This window comes from Triticum urartu, chromosome 1, assembly GCF_003073215.2.
Source record: "Triticum urartu cultivar G1812 chromosome 1, Tu2.1, whole genome shotgun sequence".
NCBI classification, from domain to species: domain Eukaryota; kingdom Viridiplantae; phylum Streptophyta; class Magnoliopsida; order Poales; family Poaceae; genus Triticum; species Triticum urartu.
The window spans coordinates 378,286,945-378,298,717 of record NC_053022.1 but is presented as its reverse complement, the minus strand read 5'-3'; the positions used below and the strand labels follow the sequence as shown (position 1 = coordinate 378,298,717).

General features: G+C 45.1%; 1 protein-coding gene across 1 annotated transcript; it reads left to right on the top strand.

Annotated features, from left to right (window-relative positions):
- The first annotated feature begins 3,987 nt into the window (after positions 1–3,987).
- On the top strand, positions 3,988–8,381 carry LOC125513580 (RNA-binding KH domain-containing protein PEPPER). The gene is made up of 6 exons (XM_048678713.1): positions 3,988–4,399; positions 5,980–6,235; positions 6,895–7,049; positions 7,128–7,391; positions 7,641–7,835; positions 7,923–8,381. The coding sequence occupies exons 1-6, from the start codon at positions 4,109–4,111 to the stop codon at positions 8,112–8,114; spliced, it is 1,353 nt and encodes a 450-aa protein (XP_048534670.1). The 5' UTR covers positions 3,988–4,108; the 3' UTR covers positions 8,115–8,381.
- Positions 8,382–11,773: the final 3,392 nt, after the last annotated feature.

The following is an 11,773-nucleotide window of genomic DNA, read 5'->3' as shown; positions in this document are numbered from 1 at the left end:
AATTGTTATCCGCTCACAATTCCACACAACATACGAGCCGGAAGCATAAAGTGTAAAGCCTGGGGTGCCTAATGAGTGAGCTAACTCACATTAATTGCGTTGCGCTCACTGCCCGCTTTCCAGTCGGGAAACCTGTCGTGCCAGCTGCATTAATGAATCGGCCAACGCGAACCCCTTGCGGCCGCCCGGGCCGTCGACCAATTCTCATGTTTGACAGCTTATCATCGAATTTCTGCCATTCATCCGCTTATTATCACTTATTCAGGCGTAGCAACCTTGTCTATTCCATCATGGCTTATGCCCACGAAGGACTGGCTTCACTCGGGTAGATCTTCACGAAGTAGGAAATCTCCTTGCCCTTACAAACTCCTTGGTTCAACTCCACAATCTCTTCTAGGCTCCCAAGTGACACCTAACCAATCTAGGAGACACCACTCTCCAAAAGGTAATAGGCGGTGTTGTTGATTGTTGATGATGGACTCCTTGCTCTTGTGCTTCAAATGATAGTCTCCTCGACACTCAATCACTCTCTCACAAATTTCGCTTTGGTAGGAGAGGGGAATGAATGGAAAGCAACTTGAAGAGGCTAGAAATCAAGATTCAAATGGTAGGATTGGAATGTCTTGATCTCAACACATGAGTAGGTGGTTCTCTCTTAGAAAATGAGTAGTGGAAGTGAAGTTTTGTTCTGATGCTCTCTTAGAGAGTAGGTGGCAGTGGAGGGGTATTTATATCCTTCACCCAAAATCCAACCCTCAACACTTTCTACTCATTTCGGTGACATCGACCGGAATTCTCGGTGAGATTGACCTGTGCAAAAGTAATGAACTTTTGGCTTTTCGATGGGACCGAAGTGTGAGTCTCGGACAGACCGAAAGTGTGGTGACCTAGATTGGATGCCGTTTTGGTAGTTCCGACCGTTTCAACTCGGTGACACCGATGTGAACGACTTCACTACATAAACTTGGTCACATCATCTCGGTGGGACCGATCGCAATTTTGGTTGCACCAAAATTCTAGGGTTTTGGCTTGGCAGTGTATGTGATCAACTCAGTGGAACCAAGATAGGCATTATCGATGGGACAGAGATGAATCTTTAGGGTTTTGTACAGATATGATGTGGAGAAATGTTTGAGGATTTTTGGAGCAATATCACGAAGCACTTGAGCAATTGAGTCATGATCAAAACCTCATCCCCTTTTAATAGTATTGGCTTTCCTGTGGACTTAATGTGATCTTGGATCACTTAACCAAAAATGTAGAGTCTTGAAGCTTTGCCAATGTATATCCTTTGCATTTTGAGGGTCCACATTCTCATGTCCTTGCCATGCCAATCATTGATCTTTTGTTTGAAATCTATTACCAATGAGCATTAGATCAATGATGTATATGTTATTATGAATTACCAAAACCACCCGGAGATTAGTTGCACTTTCACCCAACTTATGAAATATTGTCATATCACACCGCCAATATGTTGCCGGTATTTTTCCATAATGTGTTAATGTTTACTTGCGTCCTTAGATCATCTCCAACGCCGACTCTCAAATTGCCTGCAACTGTCTGGACCGCGTGGCCCGGACGTGTTCTGCCATCCAACACGGTCTTGTATTAGTCTGCAGGCCGGTTCGGACATGCTTTTCCCTGGAAACCGAAGACAAAGTGAGGGGAGGGGGGATTTGCAGGCGTCTGGACCGCTGCCACGCCCGCTCCTGACTACCCAGGCCCATCGAAAACCCTCCTCCCTTGCCCGCGTACATTCCCGCCGGACGGTAGCTGCCCGCGTTCATGTTGCTGTAGAGCGGTCACTCTTGAATGACACTGGCCCAGAGCGGACGCGGCCTTTCACTTGCGTCGGCATTAAAGCGGCGCGTCGTCTAAGAGCGCCGTCCGCTCCATGTCATGTTCAATGCCGGAGAGACGTTTATTGTACGGGATGGGACAGATATCTACCACGCCCCATTCAATGCCCGTTCGTTTGTATGCCACCATTAAGTAGGCTCGTTGGTCGAGGAACCAAGTACGGCGTCGCGCATTGACGCACCCAGACACTCGGGCTCACTAGAATTCATTGTTTAAAGGCAGCCACACCCGACTAAACTCCACACCACAACACTTCTGCTCCACATCCTCCTCCATTGCATCGTATCCACCATGACCGCAAGCTCTAGCGTGATGCGGGAGAGCCTATCACCAACAGGCCAGGAGTCGGACTATGAGGCGATGGGGCGTGCCAAGCTCACAACCTAGCAAAAGGGCTCACCACAGTGCGTCATCTGCTTGGCACATAAGGAAAACTTCCCAAGGACCTCGAAGGATCCTAGTTGGATATAACTGACCCGAGGATCATGTAAACCCTAGTCTCCCCCTATATAAGGCAAGGATAAGGCATGTTAGGCATCTAATCTCATACCTAGTGATCCCTGCGACCTCACCATGCATTATACACCATATACTAGCTCTGATACAAGGTTGTTCGTCATCAGTACAATATATCATGAGTAGGGGGTTCCCTCATCGTGAGGGCTTGAACCTGGGTAAACTACCTTGTGTGAATCCCATATGGGCACCCTTCTATGTGTGAGCCCATCAAGATTACAACTAGAATTATGAACCGACATGAGGTGTCTACAAAGAGTTCGTCTACTCATAGTCATCTCAAATGGTTTGGTTGTTCCCTCATGGTCAAATACATCTTTAGTATTGATGCGACTTATATTGAAGAAACTAGGGATGACACCTTTTTAATGTTCCACTACCAATTTACAGGTTACAAAATTTACTTAAAGAGTAAAAATTACATGGTTCCTTGTCGCCCTAATCCGATAAAGATGGGTAAGAACCCGTTAAATCCTACTTTCATGTTTATAACACAACGACATAATTGGCTCGATGCTCCAGCATAGCCTCACCGCATGCCCCTATCACATGTGGCCCACAACCTAGTCCGAGGATATCTATACCCCAAACCTCATCATGTCGAGGTCTATCCCAGCACCATATGGTGGTTCCACAATGTATCCCACTCTCTCCATTGAGCTGACCCATTAAGGAGGTTTATCCATTTTGTTTCATTATCTTTTCATCCTTTTCCATTCTTTTACTTTCACCTTTTAGTTTCATTTTCCATTATTATTTTAACATTTTTGTAGTCATCTTTCCTCCCTTGTTTTTGCACTTTCACTTTCATATATTAGGATTTTTGACGATTCAATACTTACAAATTAGCATCACGGAGTTCTTTTTCTTCAAAATATATGAGCAAATTTCATGAGGTGAGTAAAATATTTCCAAAAAAGGCTTTTCATATAAAATGATAATGTCCATAGAAAGACACTTTTCAAGTTTTTTTCTAAGGTCAACTTTTAGAAGTTGCATGAATCATTTCTCTAAAAGGTGTGTACATGTTTTTACAAGGAAATCAATGAGGGAGGCCGACAAATCGGGTTTTTAAATATAAGAAACCAAGCTCGTGTCCATGAGGATTTGGATGGCTCAATTGTACATCCACTCCCTAATCAAGTGAGCTAGGATCACTTCTTCCGGTATGAACAATTTTATTTGACATAATTGAATACTTTTATATGAGTTGAGACATATTTCAATAGAAAAACTTACAATAGATTTGTTTTATGTGGTTAAACAATTCTTATAAGTTGTATAACCTTTTATTTGACATGAACTTTTGTTAGAAATGGTGGAAAATATTTCAAATATATATTTAGTTTTATTCTTCAAAATACTCTTATTACATAGTAGATTATATTTATTTTAAAAGTTAGTATAAATTATTATTTGTTTGTTCTCTATTTTTTTTTTCAAAATACTAACAAACCGGCCCATTTGACTTCTCTAGCTCCCAGAGGCGGCAGGAGCTAGGTAAAGCCCAGTTATATCAGCACAGGTGGGGGCCTATTAAACTAAAATATCTGGCCCATATGTCAGCGCAGGCACGGAAGAGCCCGTGAGAAATCAAACCAGCAAAAAGCACACCCAGATCTCGTGCGCCTCCTCCTCATCCCCTTCCTTCCACTTGACAGGTCTCTCCACACCCGCGGCTGCAGTCCACACCCAAACCCTAGCCGTCGCGTCGGCAGCTTCCACCGCCATGGACGACCCCGCCGCCGCAGCCACCGCCTCCGCCACGGAGGTTGGTGCGCCCGCATCACCGCCCCCGCCGGCCGCCGAGGAGGCCGATCCCTCGGCGGAGGCGGAGGCCGTCCCGGAGGCGAAGAGGTGGCCCGGGTGGCCGGGGGACAACGTGTTCCGGATGGTTGTGCCCGTGCTGAAGGTCGGGAGCATCATCGGGCGGAAGGGCGAGCTCATCAAGCGTCTCGTGGAGGAGACCAAGGCCAGGGTCCGCGTCCTCGAGGGCCCTGTCGGCGCCACCGAGCGCATTGTGAGTACCCACAAACTTTAGCCAGCGTTTGCTCTTTCCTGCCAGGATTCCGTTATTGACTAGTTGGGGATTGAAATACCTGATGGTTAGATTGATTGGCACTTTGGAATTACAATTTTCTCTGTTCTACATGTCCAATTGGTGCTGCATGTTAGCAATGGTCGCTGGAATCCTGGTAAATAGGTTGGTGGTTAATGTGCTTTGACATAGCTCGTAGTGTCTGAGCCTACAGTGCTTCAAGTGCGATTTCGATTCGCTGATGCATGAAATAGACATAAGGGGATGTGGGAGGCTGGAGGCATCGAACCAAATTGACATGCTTGGGTCATTTTTTGATTGCACGTCAATTTCATCTAATATACGACTGCCATTTATTGTGGTGAACCGTACATGTACTTGCTAGGGTGGTGTGTTATATCTTAGAGAAGGGGAGATGTGAAAAAAAATTTATAGCCACTAACATCTATACTACTATACAGTGTACCAGTTTTGAATGAGAGCTAGCCATCAATCCTAACAATTTATGTCCTAAATCCAAAGGTTGAAAGTAGTGGGATTCGCAGTGAACAGTGCATGGTTGTTGCATCCACCATGTTCTAGAATGTATGCTAATCCTTCTCAAGGGACGTGGCCCATACTGATTCCTCTTGGGCCAGCCATGTTGCAGCTTATGGTTGGCAGTGAGTTGAGCCCAAAAAAGTTGGTTTTGGGGGAGAAACATAAAGTAAAATTAAATTTCATTTTTTAATTTTTTTCTTTATTAACATTTTTTGCGGGATTCTTTGTTAACAAATTGTGGAGATTGCATATGTTAATTCCGATTTTCTTTATAATACAATTTATTTCTGCATCTATAAATCAAGATGTTTTTTTGCTTCGAATCTATTAGCAAGTTTATGTTTTTTCCTACCAATAATCTCCCATAATGTTAAAATGTGCATTGCATGTGCATACATACTTGTATTTATAGGTGGCCCTCATAATATGTTCCTGAAAAGTCAGTCTTTTTTTTGCTCAGTGTTGTGCACAGAGAATTGTTTTGTATACCCATTCCATCTATCTATTACTCCATATTCCCACAAAATAGATTCCCTAAGTTTTGTCTTAGAAAGTTTGACCAAGTTTATAGAAAAAATATCAAACATCTATAACCAAATAAATCTGCTAGGAATACATATTTCTTGATGAATATATTGATATTGATTTTGTATTGTAAATGTTAAAATGTTTTCTATAATCTTGGTCAAATTTAAGAAAGCTTGACTTATGACAAAACTTAGGGGATCTATTTTGTGGGAAGGAGGGAGTATTGTGTGAATTGATTGCCGTTCTTTTGGTCGGATAAAGTTGAATAGCGAACTACTCCCTCCGTCCCATATTAATTGCCACTCAAACTGCTGGATACATCCGTTTGAGCGTCAATTAATATGGGACGGAGGGAGTATTTAACTATTTATGTACTTGATGGTGTAAATCATTTGTATTATATTCTTCTGTTAGTGGGTACGTTTTATTACTCTTGCATGCCTGATGATCTCCTTTGGATTCACTGAGTAAACCATGGCTCTTGGACATTCCAGGTTTTGGTGTCTGCAAAAGAAGATCCGGGCTTGGAGCTGCCTCCAGCTGTGGACGCTCTGATTAGAGTTTTTAAACGTGTCAATGGAATAACAGATGGAGCTGCTGAAGGTACCCAGACAGCTGCTGCACCTGGTGTATGTGCTGCCCGGTTGGTGGTTCCTGGAGCTCAAGCAATTAACCTCATTGGGAAGCAAGGTGCTTCAATTAAGGCAATCCAGGAGGGCACGGGTGCTACAATAAGGGTTATATCAGTAGGTAATATGTCCTTGGCTGATGTATCTATATTGATACACAAATGCTTTTGTACATCAGTTGATTGTCTTGCCGTTGGATTTCTGCTCTAGCATTTCTATTAGGTGTTCCATGTCCCTCCCAGCACAAAAAGAAATGTTTATCATACTCCCTCTAATCCATAATGTAGTGCATTTTTTTTGAAAAGTCAAACTTTGCAATCTGACCAGGTTTCTAGAGAAAACTATTTGTACCTACAGTACAAAATATATATAATATGAAAATATGTCTTATGATGTATCTAACGATATGTATTTGGGTTCATGATGTAGATACGTTTATCTAAAAACTTGATCAAAGTTCGCAATGAGGTTAATTTGAACTAAAACCATGACAAGAATTATGGAACAGAGGGAGTACATGTTAAGAATGGACTGTATTATAGGTCACGGAAGATATGGAAATTGGAATGAATTTAAACAAGGAAAGAACATCATTGCATAGAATGGTGAAAGTTCATATTTCTACACGTGTGAAGTGTGCACACATTATGCACTTTAAAAAGCATATGCTTATTTGTGATATTATTTAATAGCTTAATATCCATTATTTTTTCTGTTGTGTTGTGCGAAGCTATGCATAATATATACTATATGACTCATCGTGGGTATAAATTTGTGTAGATGAGCGAGATCGGCCTTTCTATGTAACTGACGATGAGAGGATAGTTGAGATACAGGGTGAAACAGAGAAAGTTCTAAAAGCACTGCAAGCAGTTTCTAATCATCTCCGGAAGTTTTTGGTTGACCATAGTGTACTTCCATTGTTTGAGAAGACTGTAAGCACATATATTTTAATGCATGCTATGCTTCGCCATATTGTTTCTAATACATATCATTTCCTATTCTTTAATCAGAATGCCCCAGTAAGTCAAGATCGCAGTGCTGAAACTTGGAATGATATGCCACATCATTCAATTGTTTCTACACAAGTAAATCAACAACCTGAAGTGCGTGATGAATATGTTCTTCCAATGAAAAGGGACCATTTGTATCTTGAACGGGAACCGCTGGTAGAACATAACATTCATCGCTCAGGTGTGTCATTATATGGGCGAGATCCTGCCTTGTCAGCATTACGACCTTCTGGAATGCATGGTGCTGGCCCTCTACTTACACAGGTATGTCTTTGCCTATGTTTCTGCATGTACTCTCTTTTCTTCCTATAATCTTCCTATAAGATATTTTGTTTAATAATAATCCGTGGGCTTTCTTTTTTTTAGTCAGAGTGTCCAACTTCCATTCATGTTCAGTGTGCATCACATCCATCAATCTATTCTTTTTAGGAAATAACACAATGAGTTGTTTGCAAATAGAGCCTAACGTTTGTTTACATTGAACTGTTGCTGATAAGAACAAATGACATGCAGATAACACAAACCATGCAAATCCCACTTACCTATGCAGAAGATATCATAGGAGTCAAAGGAGCAAACATTGCATACATACGGGCTAACAGTGGTGCTGTTGTCACAATTCAAGAGAGTTTGGGAAGCCCTGATGATATAACTGTTGAAATAAAGGGGACATCGTCCCAGGTACAATCTGCTCAACAGCTTATCCAGGTAATAGACATCGCACATTTTTTTTCTTGTTCAAAATGCCATCTTTTAGCAAGATCGAAACTCTCATATACTGTCCTCTTCATTCAGGACTCCCTGGCTACGCACAGAGAACCTGTGAGGAGCAGTTACCCAGGAGGATTAGATCCGTTATATAGGTCCAGCTACCCGTATGGCAGCTCGGCCTACCCGTCATCATCGCTGCCATCTTATTCTAACATGGACGGGAGTGGATATTCATCGTCAGGTCTTGGTGGTTATGGTTCCACTTACCGCTACTAAGATGGTTGCTGTTTGCCATCAAGCTTGAGGCCACCCTGTCTCCACTCCTGGGTCATCGTTGTGTATGTCAGCAATAGTTGCTCTGCTGGCTTCATGTTCCTCAGGGTGGTACTATTATAGTCGTATCGAATCGGGGTGTGTGATTTAGTGTCTACTTGATTTGTAGATGTTCTTATTTCGAGGAAGTCTGTTCTAGTCTTTTTGTGTGCTGACTGATTTGATGATAATCTGCCTGTGCCGAAAGGAATGTAATTCAACGTGTGTTCATCGGTGGGTGCAATGTTTTTCAGTAGCGCCACTTGGTGAAAAAGAGCAGTATAACAGCCTCGTCCTATGGCGACATTGTGGCTTGCTACAACAATAATCACTTCTTTTAAATTGCCCCCAGGATCGAATTGCACATTGCATGCCCTTAAATTACATTTAGTTTTGCTTGATTTTTTTTGTAAATCTAACTCCATTTCAAGACATAATTTCCATTATGGTTGGCCAAGACAAGGCTTTTTAACCAACAATTATTCTATCAATACGTAATTTATGTGACATAAATTTGATGTCACTAAGATTCACATCATATCTTATGTGGTATAATATGTTTGGTCAAAGCTTTGTCTCAACAAACATATTACACCGCATACCGGCATACGTACTATACATAAGATCAGTACGTACAAGTATCTATTTTAAGAATGGTGGCAGTACGAATTTAGCATGGATATGAGAGAGAATCAGTTTTTCGTTTCCCACAAGTTTTTTTTGCCCATTAACCTCAAAGATAGAAAAGAGAGCCATCAATGAGAGCCTTCTTTGAGAGCAGTTTTTGCTACATAGACATCGATCAAGTAGACGGCTGCAATTTGTTAGTATATCAAACATTGACTGCCGGTGCATATCTCGTCATATCTTCGCTGCAAGCGGTGGGTTTCTATGGAGGGGAGGAAATCGGAAACTGTAAGATAGACAAATTTATTAACTGAAAACACTTGCAACCTAAACAACCAACAGTCCAATTCATCCAAACACAACCATACAACATGCTCAAACATAACAATTATCAATTACTCCCTCCGTTACAAATACAAGTCTTTTAGAGATTTTAGTAAAGACTACATACAAATGTATGTAGACGTATTTTAGAGTGTAGATTTTTTCATTTTACTCCGTATGTAGTCCATATTGGAACCTTTAAAAAGACTTATGTTTAGGAACGGAGGGAGTAGATCGTATGATTCTCACTTTAGATCATTGGTATTGGGTAATATGCAAAAGAACGACAATATTGTCTCCAGTGACACCTTGCGGTCAATATCGGTGACAAACGGCATAACATCTCATTGGGGACTACAATCTTTGCGCTAAGTTCTCACCAACCTGGCAACCTCCATGCTAAGGATGTGTTTGTTACCGTCGCCAAGGGCTCCCTGCATCCGCAACCCTAATGCCTACCTTAAGCAACTACCACCCTCCGCAGTCGCTTGGGCGCCAAGAGAACCATGTCACAAGTATCTTCCTATGATGATCTATTGAATACCCCTCTCAAGATTTTGCCTAGCGCGACAACACTAGAGAAAAGATTGATGGATGACCAATCCATTTGCTCCCACAACATCGTCGATGTTGGAAGCTTGGGGACGATGTCGATGTTAGGGAATAGGGGCAACCATCAGAGATGTGAGGATAACTATTATGATTTTTGTGCAGATGGATTGACATGGAGCTTGTTAGGGGTTGTTAAAGCAGATGAGGGTGGTACATCAAGAGGTCACTTGTCGGCGCACACGAGCAAAGGTGATGGTAGTGCGCAGATGGCTGGGCGTAACTCTTGCACACGATCACAAATTTTGCTTTAATAGTAAAAATAAACACCCCCCTAAAAAGTATAAATAAACTATAACCAATGCCCTTATAATAGTAAAGACGCGTAACACGTATCAAAGTATCTTTGTTATTTTTTTACTTATCGTCATACTTTAATTACTCTCTTCATCCCGCAATATAATACGTTTTTGCAAGCTATATTATGGGACGGAGGGAGTATTTCATTTATTATTCGTATGAGGTGGCAGAGACTAGAGACTGTGTGAATATTTTTTCCCATGTGCCCGCATCCTTTATTAATTTAGGAAAGACAAATGTCCAATTTCAAAGTTTCAGATAAACCTTAAAAGTTTCAGGCGTGAACATATATGGTACAAAAGTGAATTCGTGGCCAAATGTTGGGCACAAGCCGGAGCACAGTGGCTTAGGGCATCTCCACTAGTCCCCCCAAGAAGCCCTCCCCAGGCACTTTTTCACCGCCGGCGAGGAAAATTCCTCCCACTCGTCACCCCAAGGGCACAGATTTCGCCGGATTCGAGGAAAAATACTGCCGGCACGCGCAGGCGAAACCCAGCCCCCCGGGAGGCAGCTGGGGACGCCGGCGCTCTCATTTTGCATGCAAATGGCCCACTTTCAGTGTCCCAACACCCTCTCTCCTCTCTCTCTCCCTCTCTTTTCTGCAGGCCCCACCCACGTGCTCACACTCCTCCATCCCCCACCCACCGAAGCAGGCGCGCACGGGACGGGACGGGCGCGGCGAGCAGGGCGCCGGAGTTGGGGCACGGGCGAGGCGTCACGGCGGGCGGGCGCCGGAGCTCGCGGGGAGGGAGGGCGTCGGAGCTGGGGCACGGGCGAGGCGTCACGGCGGGCGGGCGCCGGAGCAGGGAGGCGGGGAGCTCGCGGGGAGGGAGCCAGAGCAAGGAGGCAGAGAGCTCGCGGGGAGGGCACCGGGCGCGGAGGCCACGGAGATGCAGCCGCGGAGCCGGGGCGGTGCTGCAGCCGGAGGTACGCGGCCACCTCCCGCAGCACGGCGTGCTCGCCGCGGGCAGCCTCCTCCGCTCCCCTGTCCGCGCTGCCGACGGGTCGAGCTCCAGCCCCACGCGCGCGGGGCGTGGTCTTCCTCCTCGTCGCCCGGCCAGAGCAGCGGCATGATCGTGGTCTTCCTCCTCGTCGCCCGGCCAGAGCAGCACGGGGCAGGCCGTGGAGCAGAGCGGGGCCGGCCGGGAGGATGCGGCCGTCCGGGCCCGAGGCGGCGAAGTCGATGGCGTTGGCGGAGTGGGTCGGCGGCGAAGAGCGCGGCCAGCTCGGCGAGTTTGAGGTCGGCGTGGAGGGTGTAGGAGAGCAGCGCGGGGCAGGCCGTGGAGCAGAGCAGGTCGGCGGTGTAGGAGAGCAGCGCGAGGCGCATGGCTCAAGCATCGCGGGCTTGGACACGGCGTCGGGCGGCCCCGTGCAGGCGACCGCGGCGAGGAGGAGCAGAAGGAGGAGGCGGGTCGGGGAACGCGCCGTCGCCGTCGCCGGCCAACCTGCCTGAGCCGTGGCCGCGCTTCATCGCCATCCGCTAGCCAGGGCGGTTCACGTGGTGGTGGTGGCTGGGTACGGCAACGAGTGGATAAATATCCACCCCCAAGGCTTAGTTTTTCGCCGGCAGCCCCTCAGGCAGTGGAAAAAATGCCTCCTGGGGAGGCCAACGGCTGGAGATACCCTTAGGGTTGTTCTGCCCACATCCTGGGACGTCCACTGATTGAGAGCGTGACCCATGTAACAACAGCCTCCTAGGAGGATTGTACTTTCCCCATCTTTTCAATGAAATGAGGCGCAAAGATCCTTTGCGTTTTCCCCAA